This window comes from Oncorhynchus tshawytscha, linkage group LG08 (genome assembly GCF_018296145.1).
Source record: "Oncorhynchus tshawytscha isolate Ot180627B linkage group LG08, Otsh_v2.0, whole genome shotgun sequence".
Lineage (NCBI taxonomy): Eukaryota > Metazoa > Chordata > Actinopteri > Salmoniformes > Salmonidae > Oncorhynchus > Oncorhynchus tshawytscha.
Window position 1 is genome coordinate 26,552,340 of NC_056436.1, and position 20,338 is coordinate 26,572,677.

Genomic DNA, 20,338 nt, shown 5'->3' on the forward strand with positions numbered 1-20,338 from the left:
TATTGTCTAGCATTCTGTTTCTTACCACCAATCTCTGTATGAGCTGCCGCCTCCTCACTGCATCACCCGGGGCAGGTGCTCCATTAGATGATAGGTTAGGAGGCTCTTGGGGGTCCATTCTAATCTTCTCATCCATTTCAATATCATGCCCAACGTTCTTGTCAAATAAACTTGCACTTCAGTTAATGAGAAGTCCCCTTGAAATCTGTTCGCATTTTGTTGCAATGCCAGTGGAAATGATAGGAATCAGCTGATTCCATTCGTTTACACCAGCATTGCTTCAAAATTAACAAGTTTCAAGGTGACATCTCTGAAACCGAAATTAACTGTTTTCAGCTATTTGGCCAAAACCTTTTGGGTGTGCAATTTCAATAAAATGTTGGTATATGTTGCTTTAAGTTAACCCATTTTAAATTAAACTTTTGTATTTCTATTAAGTTATGGTGCGCTCCACAACCGACCTTGTTCTGCCATGCGCAAGATTGTAGCGCATTTCCTGTGCTGTTCAGGGATCGACAAAGGGAGTGAGAAGCCACGTTTTATTTTGCAAGGTTAATAGGAAACACACTGAAAAAAATAACTCACCGAGAAGCCACCTGCCTCCACTCTCACCAGCTTCTAGACGTGTAGACCTTGGCCACTTAGAGCATACATTGAGTATGTTTCTAATGCTAAATTAAAATGAGATTCCTTGTCACTATATGAGTTCAAATAAATACATGAACATTGTGCAGGTCACAGAAACTAGTCCTTTCATATTGCATTTTTATCTGTTGGAATAAAATACAGTAAATATGTCTCATATTCCATACATATATGAAAACAAATGAATTTAGAACAGAACAAGATGACAATATAAACATTTAAAATGTTTTCAGTTAGTGACAGTTTCAACAGTTACCATTGGAATGGAGTGCTGAGACCAAGGACATGAAATGTGTCCTTATACTCTTTATGCCATAAGGTAGTAATAACAGTACTGCATGGTACCCTCGGTCCTGTGTATAAACATGGGAGTTTTGTATTTTGGTTATTTTATTAGGATCCCCATTAGCTGTTGCGAAACCAGCAGCTACTCTTCATGGGTTCCACTCAAAACATGAAGCATAGTATAATACAGAATATTAATAGACAAGAACAGCTCAAGGACAGAACTACATCCAAAAGAAAATTTAAAGGCACATATAGCCTACATATCAATACATACACACAAACTATCTAGGTCAAATAGGGAAGAGGCGTTGTGACGTGAGGTGTTGCTTTATCTGTTTTTTGAAACCAGGTTTGCTTTTCATTTGCGCAATATGAGATGGGAGTTCCATGCAATGATGTCTCTATATAATACTGTACACTTTCTTGAATTTGTTTGGGGACTGTAAAAAGACTCCTGGTGTAATAAGGGTCTGTGTATGTTTCTTATAGTGTCTGTGTATGTTTCTTAGCCAAGAGAGACTGACATGCATATTAATTACAGTGGCAAGAAAAAGTATGTGAACCCTTTGAAAATACCAGGATTTCTGCATAAATTGGTCATAAAATGTGATCTGTTCTTCATCTAGGTCACAACAATAGACAAACAGTCTGCTTAAACTAATAACACAAACAATTATACATTTTCATGTCTTTATTGAACACACCGTGTAAACATTCACAGTGCCGGGTGGAAAAGGTATGTGAACCCTTGGATTTAATAACTGGTTGACTCTTCTTTGGCATCAGTAACCTCAACCAAACATTTTCTGTAGTTGCCGATCAGAAATGCACAATGGTCAGGAGGAATTTTGGACCATTCCTCTTTATTGCTGAAATGAAACAGTTTTGTATTCTTGGGATGTCTGGTGTGAACCGTTCTCTTGAGGTCATGCCACAGCATCTCAAATCGGGTTGAGGTCAGGACTCTGACTGGGCCACTCCAGAAGGTGTATTTTCTTCTTTTGTTGATTTACGTCTGCGTTTTGGGACGTTGTCCTGTTGCATCACCCAATTTCTGTTGAGCTTCAATTGGCGGACAGACAGCCTAACATTCTCCTGCAAAATGTCCTGTCCAGGCCCTGAGGCAGCAAAGCAGCCCCAAACCATGATGCTCCCTCCACCATACTTTACAGTTGTGATGAGGTTTTGATGTTGGTGTGCTGTGCCTTTTTTTCTCCACACAGTGTTGTGTGTTCCTTCCAAACAACTCAACTGTAGTTTCATCTGTTCCACAGAATATTCTGCCAGTAGTGCTGTGGAACACCAGGTGCACTTTGCAAACGTCAGACGTGCAGCAATGTTTTTTAGGCACAGCAGTGGCTTCTTCCGTGGTGTCTTCCCATGAACACCATTCTGGTTTAGTGTTTTACATATTGTAGACTCGTCAACAGAGATGTTAGCATGTTCCAGAGATTTCTGTAAGTCTTTGGCTGACACTCTAGGATTCTTCTTAACCTCTGAGCATTCTGCACTGTGCTCTTGCAGTCATCTTTGCAGGAAGGCCATTCCTAGGGAGAGTAGCAACAGTGCTGAACTTTCTCCATTTATAGACAATTTGTTTTACCGTGGACTGATGAACATCAAGACTTTTAGAGATACTTTTGTAACTCTTTCCAGCTTAAACAATTCTTAATCTTAGGTCTTCTGAGATCTCTTTTGTTCGAGGCATGGTTCACATCAGGCAATGCTTAGCTTTTGGCGAAGTCATTAGCCTAGGGGTTCACATACTTTTTCCAACCTACACTGTGAATGTTTAAATTATGTATTCAATATAGACAAGAAAATACAATAAATGTGTGTTTTTAGTTTAAGCATACTATTTTTGTCTATTGTTGTGACTTAGATGAAAATCAGATTAAATTTGATGACCAATTTATGCACAAATCCAGGTAATCCCAAAGGGTTCACATACTTTTTCTTGCCACTGTACAGTGGGGCAAAAAAGTATTTAGTCAGCCACCAATTGTGCAAGTTCTCCCACTTAAAAAGATGAGAGAGGCCTGTAATTTTCATCATAGGTACACTTCAACTATGACAGACAAAATGAGAAGAAACAAATCCAGAAAATCACATTGTAGGATTTTTAATGAATTTATTTGCAAATTATGGTGGAAAATAAATATTTGGTCACCTACAAACAAGCAAGATTTCTGGCTCTCACAGACCTGCAACTTCATCTTTAAGAGGCTCCTCTGTCCTCCACTCATTACCTGTATTAATGGCACCTGTTTGAACTTGTTATCAGTATAAAAGACACCTGTCCACAACCTCAAACAGTCACACTCCAAACTCCACTATGGCCAAGACCAAAGAGCTGTCAAAGGACACCAGAAACAAAATTGTAGACCTGCACCAGGTTGGGAAGACTGAATCTGCAATAGGTAAGCAGCTTGGTTTGAAGAAATCAACTGTGGGAGCAATTATTAGGAAATGGAAGACATACAAGACCACTGATAATCTCCCTCGATCTGGGGCTCCACGCAAGATCTCACCCCATAGGGTCAAAATGATCACAAGAACGGTGAGCAAAAATCCCAGAACCACACTGGGGGACCTAGTGAATGACCTGCAGAGAGCTGGGACCAAAGTAACAAAGCCTACCATCAGTAACACACTACGCCGCCAGGGACTGCTTAAGCCAGAACATGTCCAGGCCCGTCTGAAGTTTGCTAGAGAGCATTTGGATGATCCAGAAGAAGATTGGGAGAATGTCATATGGTCAGAAGAAACCAAAATAGAAACTTTTGGTAAAAACTCAACTCGTCGTGTTTGGAGGACAAAGAATGCTGAGTTGCATCCAAAGAACACCATACCTACTGTGAAGCATGGGGGTGAAAACATCATGCTTTGGGGCTGTTTTTCTGCAAAGGGACCAGGAAGACTGATCCGTGTAAAGGAAAGAATGAATGGGACCACGTATCGTGAGATTTTGAGTGAAAACCTCCTTCCATCAGCAAGGGCATTGAAGATGAAACGTGGCTGGGTCTTTCAGCATGGCAATGATCCCAAACACACCGCCCGGGCAACGAAGGAGTGGCTTCGTAAGAAGCATTTCCAGGTCCTGGAGTGGCCTAGCCAGTCTCCAGATCTAAACCCCTTTAGAAAATCTTTGGAGGGAGTTGAAAGTCCATGTTGCCCAGCAACAGCCCCAAAACATTACTGCTCTAGAGGAGATCTGCATGGAGGAATGGGCCAAAATACCAGCAACAGTGTGTGAAAACCTTGTGAAGACAAATGTTGACAGAAAACGTGTCAACATTTGTGTATGTACCAATCAAATAGAGTTTTGTCCTTGTTATCCAATGTGTATCTAATTTTTATTTGACTGCAGGATTCTTCTGTTGGAGTGAAGAATTCATGTTTATATTGATACCACAATATTCCATGACATGACACAGAATATACACTGCTCAAAAAAATAAAGGGAACACTTAAACAACACAATGTAACTCCAAGTCATTCACACTTCTGTGAAATCAAGCTGTCCACTTAGGAAGCAACACTGATTGACAATAAATTTCACATGCTGTTGTGCAAATGGAATAGACAACAGGTGGAAATTATAGCCAATTAGCAAGACACCCCCAATAAAGGAGTGGTTCAGCAGGTGATAACCACAGACCACTTCTCAGTTCCTATGCTTCCTGGCTGATGTTTTGGTCACTTTTGAATGCTGGCGGTGCTTTCACTCTAGTGGTAGCATGAGATGGAGTCTACAACCCACACAAGTGACTCAGGTAGTGAAGCTCATCCAGGATGGGACATCAATGCGAGCTGTGGCAAGGTTTGCTGTGTCTGTCAGCGTAGTGTCCAGAGCATGGAGGCGCTACCAGGAGACAGGCCAGTACATTAGGAGACGTGGAGGAGGCCGTAGGAGGGCAACAACCCAGCAGCAGGACCGCTACCTCCGCCTTTGTGCAAGGAGGAGCAGGAGGTGCACTGCCAGAGCCCTGCAAAATGAACTCCAGCAGGCCACAAATGTGCATGTGTCTGCTCAAACGGGTGGTATGAGGGCCCAACGTTCACAGGTGGGGGTTGTGCGTACAGCCCAACACCGTGCAGGACGTTTGGCATTTGCCAGAGAACACCAAGATTGGCAAATTCGCCACTGGCGCCCTGTGCTCTTCACAGATGAAAGCAGGTTCACACTGAGCACGTGACAGACGTGACAGTCTGGAGACGCCGTGGAGAACGTTCTGCTGCCTGCAACATCCTCCAGTATGACCGGTTTGGCAGTGGGTCTATCATGGTGTGGGGTGGCAATTCTTTGGGGGGCCGCACAGCCCTCCATGTGCTCGCCAGAGGTGGCTTGACTGCCATTAGGTACCGAGATGAGATCCTCAGACCCCTTGTGAGACCATATGCTGGTGCGGTTGGCCCTGGGTTCCTCCTAATGCAAGACAATGCTAGACCTCATGTGGCTGGAGTGTGTCAGCAGCTCCTGCAAGAGGAAGGCATTGATGCTATGAACTGGCCCGCCCGTTCCTCAGACCTGAATCCAATTGAGAACATCTGGGACATCTTGTCTCGCTCCATCCACCAACAGTCTGTTGCACCACAGACTGTCCAGAAGTTGGCGGATGCTTTAGTCCAGGTCTGGGAGGAGATCCCTCAGGAGACCAACAGCCACCTCATCAGGAGCATGCCCAGGCATTGTAGGGAGGTCATACAGGCACGTGGAGGCCACACACACTACTGAGCCTCATTTTGACTTGTTTTAAGGACATTACATCAAAGTTGGATTAGCTTGAAGTGTGGTTTTCCACTTTAATTTTGAGTGTGACTCCAAATCCAGACCTCCATGGGTTGATACATTTTATTTCCATTGATAATTTTTGCGTGATTTTGTTGTCAGCACATTCAACTATGTAAAGAAAAAAGTATTTAATACAAATATTTCATTCAGATCTAGGATGTGTTATTTTAGTGTTCCCTTTATTTTTTTGAGCAGTGTATATATGTTTTAAACAAGGCAAAAAAATAATAATTCAGTTTTATTTTACACAGCAACAGGAAGCATGACAACACTACAGTATGTGGACCAATGCCATAAAACAGACAAAAAAAAGAGAGAAAAAACATGCAAGCATAACACTTGCTTGCTACTAATGATGAGATAACTATACTGGTAAAATGATGATCATATGACACACGTCACTAAATTCTAAATGAAGTGTTTGAGTCTCAACTAAAAATATGAAATACATGATCAAGCTGAGTGACGAATCCTCCATTGTTAAAAACAAACACTGGATTTAGTTCCAATTATACCTTTCCACATGTATTTTATTACTCATGACAAGGCTTTAAGACATCTTGGAAAGTTCCCAAGGTCAATGCACAGTAACAAACACACACTTATGCCTAAAATACTGGTAACCAGTAATGGGGATATAACATCCAATGAAACAATGAACTCAGCCTTCTGGACCATATACTATCGTTGTACACGACATAAGAATACAGAGGGAAAAGTTCAATAAAATGGTTGAAATTCCATTAGAACAACTTTTAAAAAGCCGTAATATATATATTGCTGGTAATCGGAATTATTATTATTTTTTAAATATAAACTGTGCGATTAAAGCTTACAATACACTGCTGGCAGTAGCGCCGCCGGTTTCCATGGAGACCAGGCAACAGAGCCATCCATGGAGGTGCCATATGTGTGCTGTTAGACTCCCGAGAAAGAAACAATTACGTGCCTCTACCTGCTAACACTACCACATCCCTTACACCAACTCTGTATGACGTTCATCAATGTGGAACGCTGCAGAGATCACTTGGTGGATGCAGACGGCAGCCAAAGCATAATATCAAACTCACACAGAGACAAATAAAGTGGCAGTGGGTGGGAACAGGGAGTGAGAAGTTGAAGTGTCTAGTCTGGTCCAGCAGGGGGCAGGCTAAGCGTTGACTCAGTTGACTTGGTCCAGGGCACACAGCAGATCCTCGCCCTGCAGCAGGTGCTGGCGACCCACCACGGGGGCATTAACCTCACAGTCATACCGGGTCAGCTGTGGAAGGGTGAAGGGTGAGCCGCTGCCCTCCGAGGAGATGCCAAGCAGGCAGCTTGCCAGGTCTAAGAGAAACAAGAGAATATAAGGGACACTAGTGTCATTGTTTCATGTAAATTATATGTAAAACATACAGTGCCTTCGGAAAGAATTCAAACCTCTTAACTTTTTCCACATTTTGTTAGATAACAGACGCATTCTAAAATTGATTAAATCGTTCCCCCCCCTCAATATACACACACAATACCCCATAATGACAAAGCAAAAACATTTCAAACATATTTTTTGGGGCTAATAAAATGTTAAAAACTGAAATATCACATTTACACAAGTATTCAGACCCTTTACTCAGTACTTGGTTGAAGCACCTTTGGCAGCGATTACAGAGTTTTTCCCATTCTTCTCGGCAGATGCTCTCAAGCCTTGTCAGGTTGGATGGGGAGCGTTGCTGCACAGCTATTGTCAAGTCTCTCCAGAGATGTTCGATCGGGTTCAAGTCTAGGCTCTGGCTGGACCACTCAAAGACATTCAGAGACTTGTCCCAGAAGCCACTCCTGTGCTGTCTTGGCAGTGTGCTTAGGGTCTTTGTACTGCTGGAAGGTGAACCTTTGCCCAAGTCTGAGGTCCTGAGCACTCTGGAGCAGGTTTTCTTCAAAGACCTCTCTGTACTTTGCTCCATTCAGCTTCCTCTCAATCCTGATGAGTCTCCCAGTCCCTGCCGCTGAAAAACATCCCCACAGCATGATGCTGCCACCACCATGCTTCACCGTAGGGAATGTTGCCAGGTTTACTCCAGACGTGACGCTTGGCATTCAGGCCAAAGAGCTCAATCTTGGTTTCATCAGACCAGAGAATCTTATTTCTCATCGTCGGAGTCCTGAAGGTGGCAAATTCCAAGCTGGCTGTCATGTGTCTTTTACTGAGGAGTGGGTCCCGTCTGGCCACACTACCATAAAGGCCTGATCGGCAGAGTGCTGCAAAGATGGTTGTCCTTCTGGAAGTGACCATCGGGTTCTTCATCACTTCCCTGACCAAGGCCCTTCTGCCCAGATTGCTCAGTTTGGGCAGACTGCCAGCTCTAGGAAGAGTCTTGGTCGTTCCAAACTACTTCCATTTAAGAATGATGAGGCCACTGTGTTCTTGAGGAATTTCAATGCTGCAGAAATGTTTTGGTACCTTTCCCCAGATCTTTGCCTCGTCACAATCCTGTCTTGGAGCTCTATGGACAATTGCTTCGATCTCATGGCTTGGTTTTTGCTTTGACATGCACTGTCAACTGTGGGACCTTATATAGACAGGTGTGTGCCTTGCCAAATCATATTAAATCAATGGAATTTACCATAGATGGACTCCATTCAAGTTGTAGAAACATCTCAAGGATGATCAATGGAAACAGGATGTACCTGAGCTCAATTTCAAGTCTCAAAGTAAAGGGTCTGAATACTTGTGTAAATAAGGTATTTCTGTTTCTGCAAACATTTCTAAAAACCTGTTTTTGCTGTCATTATGGGGTATTGTGTGTAGATTGCGGAGTATTTTTATTTTATTTCATCCATTTTAGATTAAGGCTGTAACGTAACAAAATGTGGAAAAGGTCAAGGGGTCTGAATTCTTTCCGAATGCACTGTACATACGTTTAATGTCAGGCCGTGGCTATTGTGTATTCCAGGAGTAACTACCTGTAGGTAGGAGCAGTATGGTCCTGTTGGAGGGAGCCTCAGAGCTGCCCAGCTCAGACACCTTGAGCTGTTTACCTGGCCCAGGAGGGTCCTGGAGCAATGCCCCCTAAGAAAAATAACATATTCAAATTAGCCCTCAACATGCCAGATGTTATCAAACAGAATATCTCTGCTAAATGTTTATTTTTTAATATGTATAATGTGATAAAAAAACATTTCTAAAGGTCCTACACACATTTACTATTCCGACAGCATGAGACAGAGACAACTTTCTCTTGCGCTGTGAGTTCTGGGTGGCCAGTGTCCTGAGGGACATCTCTCTGTCCATCTGAGGCGCCCTAGAGCACAGAGAGTCACACACCATGTCAGCAGTCAGAAAACACTGATATGCTTTAGTTTTGAGGAAAGGGTAAGTTGGAAGGAGTGTGTGTATGTGGTGGGACTTACCTCATGGTGAGTAAGGAGGCAGGGCAAGGGCTAGCTGCCAGCTCCGGGGCTGGGGAAGCTGTCCGGCTTCTTGGGGCACTAAAGGGGGAATCAGTGTAGCTGTGGACATCCTGGGTGAGGTGCAGAGGAGAGCTCTCCAGGGGCTGGGCTGGGCCACACGTTGGGGGCTCCTCTGGGGACAGGGTGCGCAGCTGGAAGTCATCATCCATGGGGATGTATGGAGCCAACATCTCCAGGTCCAGATCCTCCATGCCCTACAGGGGGAAAAAAGAACATATGTCAGATCATACTTTACCTGAATCAAGTCATATCCTTTAAAAGACGTTTAGAATCCACGCAAGTTCAGGGAAGTGGTGGAATAGAATCACAGCAATTACATCTCTGCCTACAGTATTTAAAGCACACAACAGCTGATTCTCGTTTCAAATAGGTTCACCATTGTACCAAGATGGACGCGTCCCACTGCCACCCCAGTCTCTTCCTTATATTGTTCACTACCTCCTCCAGCTACTGATAGTGTGAAACCCAAGCTCGTGACATTTTTCTGGTGACCACACGCTTTTTCAGTTCCGGCCACAAATTCTCTATAGGATTGAGGTCAGAGCTTTGTGATGGCCACTCCAATACCTTGACTGTTGTCCTTAAGCCATTTTGCCACAACGTTGGAAGTATGCTTGGGGTCATTGTCCATTTGGAAGACCCATTTACGACCAAGCTTTAACTTCCTGACTGATGTCTTGAGATGTTGCTTCAATATATCCACATTATTTTCCTCCCTCATGATGCCATCTATTTTGTGAAGTGCTGCCACCCCTGTGCTTCACGGTTGGGATGGTGTTCGGCTTGCCAGCCTCCCCCTTTTCCCTCCAAACATAATGATGGTCATTGTAGTCAAACAGTTCTATTTTTGTTTCATCAAACCAGAGGACATTTCTCCAAAAAGTACTATCTTTGTCCCCATGTTGCAAACTGTAGTCTGGCTTTTTTATGGCGGATTTGGAGCAGTGGCTTCTTCCTTGCTGAGCGGCCTTTCAGGTTATGTTGACATAGTACTCGTTTTACTGTGGATTTTAGAGGGTCTTTTGTACCTGTTTCCTCCTACATCTTCACAAGGTCCTTTGCTGTTCTGGGATTGATTTGCACTTTTCGCACCAAAGTACATTAATCTCTAAGAGACAGAATGGGTCTCCTTCCTGAGTGGTATGACGGCTGTGTGGTCCCATGGTGTTTATACTTCCGTACTATTTGTATAGATGAACGTGGTAACTTCAGGCGTTTGGAAATTGCTCCCAAAGATGAACCAGACTTGTGGGAGGTCTACAATTTTTTTCTGAAGTCTCGGCTGATTTCTTTCGATTTTCCCATGATGTCAAGCAAAGAGGCACTGATTTTGAAGGTAGGCCTTGAAATACATCCAAAGGTACACCTCCAATTGACTATTTTTTAATACATTTGCAAAAATGTCTAAAAACCTGTTTTCACTTTGTCATTGTGGGCTATTCTGTGTAGATTGATGAGGAAAATATTTGATGTAATCCATTTTAAAATAAGACTCACGTAACAAAATGTGGGAAATTTCAAGGGGTCCCTGAATACTTTTCGAATGCACTGTAGGTACCATACCTGTGAGGTGAAAGGTGTCTTGGGTTCTGTGTCGATGGCAAACAGTCTTTCCACCAGGTCCAGTTTCAGCGCAGCACTGATGTCAGAGTCCATTGGAAAACAGAAGTTCAGCGGGCTGTCAGGCTGCAGAGGACATTAGATTGGTTAAAGACTAGTATTTGTGAAAATAAGTATTTTTGACATAGCAACTTTCCATTGATTTCCTGACTGGCAGTTTTAAAAGCGGTCCATCTGCACGTGGTATCCCTGGTCACCTCAGTTGAGCTGTGGCTGCCTGGGGTGCTGAAGGAGTCTGGACCTGCCTTGGTGTCCACTGAGGCACTGGGGATCAGGGGCTGCTCATTGGGGGGCAGCATAGAGTGAGGCAGGGCCAGCTTGTCACTGGTGGAGGGCAGCATCACATCGTTGTAGAGAGGCACCTCCTTCAGCAGGATGTCAGAGTCTGCAGGGACAGTAAAGAGGAGGTCAGAATGAGTTTGGGATAGTAAAGTAAAGCATGACTTTATCACTAATTATAAAGTTAATCTCCCATTAAAAAGTAATTATCTCCCAAAGCTCCAGGCAGGGCAGGGTACTGACCGGGGCTGCTGAAGTCCAGGGAGATGATGGTGTCTCCTGCGGCCGGGGCCAGAAGGGTGAGGGCCTCTGGTTCCTCCTTCAATCTGTCATACAGGCTCGCCAGCGGCTGGGCCTCCATTGCCTGGGTGAACAGCTTAATCACATCCACCTTCTCCTCCTTCAGGAGCACAGGGGACACCTCTGCCTCTGAGCCCTCGTCCTCTTCCTCCTCCACCAGCTCCTTCTTTACAGACCTCATGTCCTCAGTCTGCTCTAGAGACAGCACCATCTTCTCCTCCTCAATGCCACTGGAGCAAGAAAGAGACAAAAACAGTTACATATCATGTCTTACTCCACCTTACAAAAGGGAAAATCTGATTGATTGGTTGAGTCAGAACCCAGTGGAGTCAGTCCACCAGACAGTTTAAATCCCTGATCAAACTAACCTCTAACACACTATGTAGACCATGACGGTACCTGAGCACAAAGTTGACAGAGACAACACACTGGGGCTGGGAGTTCTTGTTGTTGTAGATAACAGTGGCCTGAGTCTCCACCCACACAAAGCCACCTATCTTAGCCAGCATGCGGTACTGGCCTGTGCTCACCTGGCCCTTAACAAACACTGGAGAGCCAAAGAAAGAAGAAAAGGGTGAGAGAAGAGGAAAGAGAGACTGCAAGTAGCTACCTAGTACTTCAACAATATATTACGTACTTATTTATGTGGGGATGCTTACAGTTGTGATGAATCTTAGTGAGGTAGTCTGCGTCCAAGGCATGGTAGTACTCATACACAGAGCGATTTATCAGGTCCTCTGGATCATAGCCCATCAGCTCAGTGATCCTGGACAACACAGAGTTAGGGGACAGGTTAATCCCGCTGCTTACTGGAGTGCCATTCAATCTATTGGACACAAGGTGGATCTGTGGCACTACATTCAGGAGTTACCTATTATTTTAAATCACATCTTTGTGTGAATACAAGTCATTTAACTTTTCAAGGAAAAAATCTAACGCAACATATATTCTTACAACAATAGCCCTTATTCTTATATTGAGTAAAGCTTTGTGTTAGATTCAGTATTCTTCTACTACATTATTCATGCTGGTGCTGCAGTCAGTGGAATGGTAGGTCTCAGTTTCACCTCTCGTCACAATAGGTGAACTTCATGTCCAGTGTGTGGCGGCTGAGGAAGGTCTTGGTGTCCAATGGCGCCTCGATGTTGGAGGGGTGGGGGATGGGGTCACAGACTAGCACCAGGTATGAGACGGGCTGCTCCTTGTGCCCAATGGGGCTCTGCTCAGTTGGGGCTTCATGGACTCGCACATGGCCTGAGCAGTGGAGAACCTTCCAAGTGGATGATTTGACATTGACAGTGCGCCCCCTGCTGGTGAGGGTACATTTCATCCGCAGGAAGAAGCTGCGCTCTGTGTTTGGTCCCTTGGAGTTTTTAGAGGTCCCTGACCAGGCAGAGGAGAGAGAGAGAAGGTTAAGGTTACTAAATAAACAATTACATTTAGTGTTGGTGCGATGTGCAAAAAAGGAATGGTGCCAGTGAAGCAGAGTGAATACCAAGGGAAAAGACAGTAGCCCACTAATCACTCTGACCTCAGGGCTGGAGTGGGAAATGATAACTACTTCTACAGGTTCCGACTTTTGCTTGGAGCTGCTAAATTGAGCTCCACACTACTTGTTACACTGATATTCCAGAGTGCTGTGTGTAGCAGAGTCTATTCTCAGTAGGAACCTTTAGTTTGAGTGTGTATTCACATTTGTGGGTCTCACCTGTTCTGTGTACCAGGATCTCCCTTAGCTCCTCATGGTCACAGGGGTGTGTGTACTCAAACACACTAAGTCCTGTCAGGTCAAACTGCACATGGACAGAAGAGGAAGGATGTTTAGAAATAACATTCATGTCAAGGAAAGAACAGCAAATGTGACTAATTTCAGGAAACTAGGCATATGTCATCCATTACTACTTCACAGGAGAGCCATTTGAAAGTAAACTTTTTATAAAATCTAAATACGTTTTTTTTTTGGCAGAAATGCCATCTCGAACATGTGGACTTTCATGTGCCTTAATAACAAACTTGTATGCCATCTGTAAATACAAATGATATTGTTATATGTTACGAGCCTAGTTGGTTTAGCCACAGAAAGACAGGAACCTTCCCACAAGCCAATATTGGCTGAGATAATGGGTGGGCTTGGACAAGCCGAGAGATGAGTTCGGCTTGGTCTGCCATATACCATGCTTCTGTCTGTAATATGAGCTGGTCAGTACGTGCTGGTAATCCTTTCTAAGGTGCAACTTTTTTGAAAGATATCATGTAGTAGAACTGCAAAGGTGTTGTTCTCCACTTTCCAAAGGATCGAGTTTTGAAATTAGTGGGATGCACAGTGGAATTTGAGTATGACAACAATGCATTTGACTGCAAATATGCAGACAGAGTCAAAAAGAAAACATACGGCTGTTGTATAAAACACCTGTCTCCGGATTTATCAAACAGAAATTTGCATCCTGTAGCGCAAACTCCAAAAGGTTCTGGGACACTAAAGTCCATGGAGAATAAGAGCACCTCCTCCCAGCTACCCACTGCACTGAGGCTAGGGAACACGGTCACCACTGATAAATGTGCAATAACTGAGCATTTCAATAAGCATTTCTCTACAGCTGGCCATGCTTTCCACCTGGCTACCCCTACCCCTGTCAACAGCACCGCACCCCCCACAGCAACTTGCCAGAGCCTCCCCCATTTCTCCTTCACCCAAACCCAGATAGCTGATGTTCTGAAAGAGCTGCGAAATCTGGACCGCTACAAATCAGCTGGGCTAGACAATCTGGACCCTCACTTTCTAAAAATGATCTGCCAAAATTGTTGCAACCCCTATTATTAGCCTGTTCAACCTCTTTCATATCGTCTGAGATCCCCAAAGATTAGAAAGCTGTCGCGGTCATCCCCCTCTTCAAAGGGGGTGACACTCTTGACCCAAACTGCTACAGATCTATATCACATTGTATGATTTTTAAGTAATTAATTTGCATTTTATTGCATGACATAAGTATTTGATCACCAACCAACCTGTAAGAATTCCAGCTCTCACAGACCTGTTAGTTTTTCTTTAAGAAGCCCTCCTGTTCTCCACTCATTACATGTATTAGCTGCACCTGTTTGAACTCGTTAACTGTATAAAAGACACCTGTCCACACACTCAATCAAAACAGACTCCAACCTCTCCACAATGGCCAAGACCAGAGAGCTGTGTAAGGACATCAGGGATAAAATTGTAGACCTGCACAAGGCTGGGATGGGCTACAGGACAATAGGCAAGCAGCTTGGTGAGAAGGCAACAACTGTTGGCACAATTATTAGAAAATGGAAGAAGTTCAAGATGACGGTCAATCACCCTCAGTCTGGGGCTCCATGCAAGATCTCACCTCGTGGGGCATCAATGATCATGAGGAAGGTGAGGGATCAGCCCAGAACTACATGGCAAGACCTGGTCAATGACCTGAAGAGAGCTGGGACCACAGTCTCAAAGAAAACCATTAGTAACACACTACGCCGTCATGGATTAAAATCCTGCAGCGCATGCAAGATCCCCCTGCTCAAGCCAGCACATGTCCAGGCCTGTCTGAAGTTTGCCAATGAACATCTGGATGATCCAGATGAGGAATGGGAGAAGGTCATGTGGTCTGATGAGACAAAATAGAGCTTTTTGGTCTAAACTCCACTCGCCATGTTTGGAGGAAGAAGAAAGATGAGTACAACCCCAAGAACACCATCCCAACCGTGAAGCATGGAGGTGGAAACAGCATTCTTTGGGGATGCTTTTCTGCAAAGGGGACAGGACGACTGCACAGTATTGAGGGGAGGATGGGATGGATGGGGCCATGTATAGCGAGATCTTGGCCAACAACCTCCTTCCCTCAGTAAGAGCATTGAAGATGGGTCGTGGCTGGGTCTTCCAGCATGACAACGACCCGAAACACACAGCCAGGGCAACTAAGGAGTGGCTCCGTAAGAAGCATCTCAAGGCCCTGGAGTGGCCTAGCCAGTCTCCAGACCTGAACCCAATAGAAAATCTTTGGTAGGGAGCTGAAAGTCCATATTTCACAGCAACAGCCCCGAAACCTGAAGGATCTGGAGATGGTCTGTATGGAGGAGAGGGACAAAATCCCTGCTGCAGTGTGTGAAAAGCTGGTCAAGAACTACAGGAAATGTATGATCTCTGTAATTGCAAACAAAATTTTCTGTACCAAATGTTTGGTTATGCTTTTCTGATGTATCAAATACTTATGTCATGCAATAAAATGCAAATTAATTACTTAAAAATCATACAATGTGATTTTCGTTTTGTTCTGGCTTTCCGTCTCTCACAGTTGAAGTGTACCTATGATAAAAATTACAGACCTCTACATGCTTTGTAAGTAGGAAAACCTGCAAAATCAGCAGTGTATCAAATACTTGTTCTGCCCACTGTAAATGTTGATGAAAATTCAAGTGTTATGCATGGAACTTTAGATACACTTCTCCTTAATGCAACCGCAGTGTCAGATTTCAAAAAATCTTTATGGAAAAAGCATAATCTGAGAACGGCGCTCAGAGCCCAAACCAGCCAGAGAAATATCTGCCATGTTGGGTAGTCAACATTAGTCATAAATAACATTATAAATATTCACTTACCTTTGATGATCTTCATCAGAATGCACTTTCAGGAATCACAGTACCACAATAAATTCTTGTTTTGTTCGATAATGTCCATCATTTATGTCCATTTATGTCCAAATAGCTTCTTTTGTTAGGGCTTTTGGTAAACTAATCCAAAAGCGCGATCTGGTCCAGTCGGACGAAATGTTCAATAAGTTATATTACAGGTCGAAGAAACTTGTCAAACTAAGTATAGAATCAATCTTTAGGATGTTTTTATCATAAATGTTCAATAATGTTCCAACTGGAGAATTCCATTGCCTGTAGAAAAGCAATGGAACGAGAGATACCTCTCATGTGAAATGCGCGTGACTGAGAACGAGGCTGCTGGCAGACCCCTGAGTCAAACAGCTCTCATCTGGCCCCCCTTCACAGGAGCAGCCTGAAACAATGTTCTAAAGAAGGTTGACACCTAGTGGAAGCCTTAGGAAGTGCAAAATAACCTATATCCCACTGTGTATTCGATAGGGGCTGAGCTCAAAAACTACAAACCTCAGATTTCCCACTTCCTGTTAGGATTATTTTTCAGGTTTTTGCCTGCCATATGAGTTCTGTTATACTCACAGACATCAGTTTTAGAAACAATTTTAGAAACTTCAGAGTGTTTTCTATCCAACACTACTAATAATATGCATATATTAGCATCTGGGACTGAGTAGGAGGCAGTTCAGTCTGGGCACGCTATTCATCCAAAAGTGAAAATGCTGCCCCCTATCCCAAAGAAGTTAAGCATCTCCAATCCAAATTTAAATCTAGAAGAATCGGCTTCTTATTTCGCAACAAAGCATCCTTCACTCATGCTGCCAAACATACCCTCGTAAAACTGACTATCCTACCGATCCTCGACTTCGGCGATGTCATTTACAAAATAGTCTCCAACACACTACTCAGCAAATTGGATGCAGTCTATCACGGTGCCATCCGTTTTGTCACCAACACCCCATATACACTACCCACCACTGCAACCTGTATGCTCTCATTGGCTGGCCCTCGCTTCATATTTGTTGCCAAACCCACTGGCTCCAGGTCATTTATAAGTCTTTGCTAGGTAAAGCCCCACCTTATCTCAGCTCACTGGTAACCATAGCAGCACACACTCCAGCAGGTATATTTCACTGGTCACCCCCAAAACCAAATTACTCATTTGGCCGCCTTTCCTTCCATTTCTCTGCTTTCAATGACTGGAACAAACTGCAAAAATCACTGAAGCTGGAGACTCATATCTCCCTCACTAACTTTAAGCACCAGCTGTCAGAGAAGCTCACAGATCACTGCACTTATAAATAGCCCATCCAACTACCTCATCCCCATACTGTTATTTATTTTGCTCCTTTGCACCCCAGTATCTCTACTTGCACATTCATATTCTGCACATCTATCACTCCAGTGTTCAATTGCTAGATGGTAATTATTTCGCCACTATGGCCTATTTATTGCCTACCTCCCTTATCCTACCTCATTTGCACACACTGCATAAATACTTTTTCTATTGTATTATTGACTGTATGTTTATTTATTCCATGTGTAACTCTGTGTTGTTGTTTGTGTTGCCCTGCTTTGCTTTATCTTGGCCAGGTTGCAGTTGTAAATGAGAACTTGTTCTCAATTAGCCTATCTGGTTAAATAAAGGTGAAATAAAAAAAAATGCATTGTTAGTCATAGCTAGCTAACATTGAACCTGGCTGGTTAGCTACCTGCAGATTCATGCAGGGTAGTAACGTCATGAGTTGGGTTTAAATAAAATCAAATTTATTTTTTAGCCCTTCTTACATCAGCTGATATTTTATTTATTTATCCGTTATTTTACCAGGTAAGTTGACTGAGAACACATTCTCATTTACAGCAACGACCTGGGGAATAGTTACAGGGGAGAGGAGGGGGATGAATGAGCCAATTGTAAAACTGGGGATTATTAGGTGACCGTGATGGTTTGAGGGTCAGATTGGGAATTTAGCCAGGACACCGGGGTTAACACCCCTACTCTTACGATAAGTGCCATGGGATCTTTAATGACCTCAGAGAGTCAGGACACCCGTTTAACGTCCTATCCGAGAGACGGCACCCTACACAGGGCAGTGTCCCCAATCACTGCCCTGGGGCATTGGGATATTTTTTAGACCAGTGGAAAGAGTGCCTCCTACTGGCCCTCCAACACCACTTCCAGCAGCATCTGGTCTCCCATCCAAGGACTGACCAGGACCAACCCTGCTTAGCTTCAGAAGGAAGCCAGCAGTGGTATGCAGGGTGGTATGCTAGGAAGAAACCTAGAGAGGAACCAGGCTATGAGGGGTGGCCAGTCCTCTTCTGGCTGTGCCGGGTGGAGATTATAACAAAACAGGCCAAGATGTTCAAATGTTCATAAATGACCAGTATGGTCAAATAATAATAATCACAGTAGTTGTCGAGGGTGCAACAAGTCAGCACCTCAGTAGTAAATGTCAGTTGGCTTTTCATAGCCGATCATTAAGAGTATCTCTACCGCTCCTGCTGTCTCTAGAAAGTTGAAAACAGCAGGTCTGGGACAGGTAGCACAGGTGTTCGGGAACATGCTATATAGCTAATTATCACAAGTGGTCTCTCTGTCTTCCATAAACACGTGCAGTAACATGGAGATATGGCTGTTTGGGAACACTAACCCTATTCAGTATATAATATATACACTACCGTTCAAAAGTTTGGGGTCACTTAGAAATGATTTTTTCCCCCATTAAAATAACATCACATTTATCAGAAATACAGTGAACACATTGTTAATGTTGTAAATGACTATTGTAGCTGGAAACGGACAATGTTTTATGGAATATCTACATAGGCGTACAGAGACCGATTATCAGCAATCATAACTCCTGTGTTCCAATGGCACACTATGTTCGCTAATCCAAGTGTATAATTTAAAAAAGGCTAATTGATCATTAGAAAACCCTTTTGCAATTATGTTAGAACAGCTGAAAACTGATGTGCTGATTAAAGCAGCAATAAACTGACCTTCTTCAGACTAGTTGAGTATCTGGAACATCAGCATTTGTGGGTTTGATTACAGGCTCAAAATGGCCAGAAACAAAGACCTTTCTTCTGAAACTCGTCAGTCTATTCTTGTTCTGAGAAACGAAGTCTCTTCCATGCGAGAAATTGCCAAAACACTGAAGATCTCGTACAACGCTGTGTACTACTCCCTTCACAGAACAGCGCAAACTGGCCCTAACCAGAATAGAAAGAGGAGTGGGAGGGCCGGGTGCACAACTGAGGAAGAGGACAAGTACATCAGAGTGTCTAGTTTGAGAAACAGACGCCTCACAAGTCCTAAACCAAAAGACTCCACATGTCTAAACTAGAGGTCGACCGATTAAATCGGCAAGGCTGATTAATTAGGGCCAATTTCAAGTTTTCATAACAATCGGTAATGAGCCCTTTTGGACGCCGATTACACTGCAATCCACGAGGAGATTGTGTGGCAGGCTGACCACCTGTTATGCAAGTGTAGCATCAAAAGGTAAGTTGCTAGCTAGCATTAAATTTATCTTGTAAAAAACAATCTTCACATAATCACTAGTTAACTACACATGGTTGATGATATTACTAGGGTAACTAGCTTGTCCTGCATTGCATATAATCAATGTGGTGCCTGTTAATTTGTCATCGAATCACAGCCTACTTCAACTTCGCCAAACGGGTGATGATTTAACAAAAGCACATTCGCGAAAAAAGCACAATCGTTGCACAAATGTACCTAACCATAAACATCAATGCCTTTCTTAAAATCAATACACAAGTATATATTTTTAAACCTGCATATGAAGTTAAAAGAAAGTTAATATTGCCTGCTAACATTAATATGGAAATTGTGTCCCTTCTCTTGCGTTCAGTGCAAGCAGAGTCAGGGTATATGTAGCAGTTTGGGCCGCCTGGCTCGTTGTGAACTGTGTGAAGACCATTTCTTCCTAACAAACCGTAATTCATTTGCCAGAATTTTACATAATTATGACATAACATTGAAGGTTGTGCAATGTAACAGCAATATTTAGACTTAGGGTTGCCACCCGTTCGATAAAATACGGAACTGTTCCGTTTTTCACTGAAAGAATAAACGTTTTGTTTTCGAAATGATAGTTTCTGGATTTGACGATATTTCTGGAAAGTTTCTGGATATGACCAAAGACTCGTATTTCTGTGTGATTATTATATTATAATTAAGTCTATGATTTGATAGAGCAGTCTGACTGAGCGGTGGTAGGCAGCAGCAGACTCGTAAGAATTCATTCAAACAGCACTTTACTGCATTTGCCAGCAGCTCTTAGCAATGCTTGAAGCACAGCGCCGTTTATGACTTCA

At 43.4% G+C, this 20,338-nt stretch overlaps 1 protein-coding gene across 4 annotated transcripts in view; it reads right to left on the bottom strand.

The window, feature by feature from the left end:
* Positions 1-5,888: 5,888 nt before the first annotated feature.
* The window catches only part of LOC112256768 (hypoxia-inducible factor 1-alpha), a 42,270-nt gene continuing 27,820 nt past the window's right edge, over positions 5,889-20,338 (bottom strand). For 3 of the 4 annotated variants that reach the window (XM_024430247.2, XM_024430246.2, XM_024430249.2), the window contains exons 4-14: positions 13,083-13,167; positions 12,442-12,757; positions 12,034-12,140; positions 11,774-11,921; positions 11,318-11,604; positions 10,993-11,180; positions 10,739-10,861; positions 9,116-9,369; positions 8,904-9,006; positions 8,669-8,774; positions 5,889-7,054 (exon numbers count right to left, since the gene is read on the bottom strand). In XM_024430247.2, coding sequence (XP_024286015.1) covers positions 6,891-7,054; positions 8,669-8,774; positions 8,904-9,006; positions 9,116-9,369; positions 10,739-10,861; positions 10,993-11,180; positions 11,318-11,604; positions 11,774-11,921; positions 12,034-12,140; positions 12,442-12,757; positions 13,083-13,167 — 1,881 coding nt within the window. In that variant the 3' untranslated portion in view covers positions 5,889-6,890. The remainder of the gene's footprint in view (positions 7,055-8,668; positions 8,775-8,903; positions 9,007-9,115; positions 9,370-10,738; positions 10,862-10,992; positions 11,181-11,317; positions 11,605-11,773; positions 11,922-12,033; positions 12,141-12,441; positions 12,758-13,082; positions 13,168-20,338) is intronic. The other variant, XM_024430248.2, reaches the window with a different exon arrangement.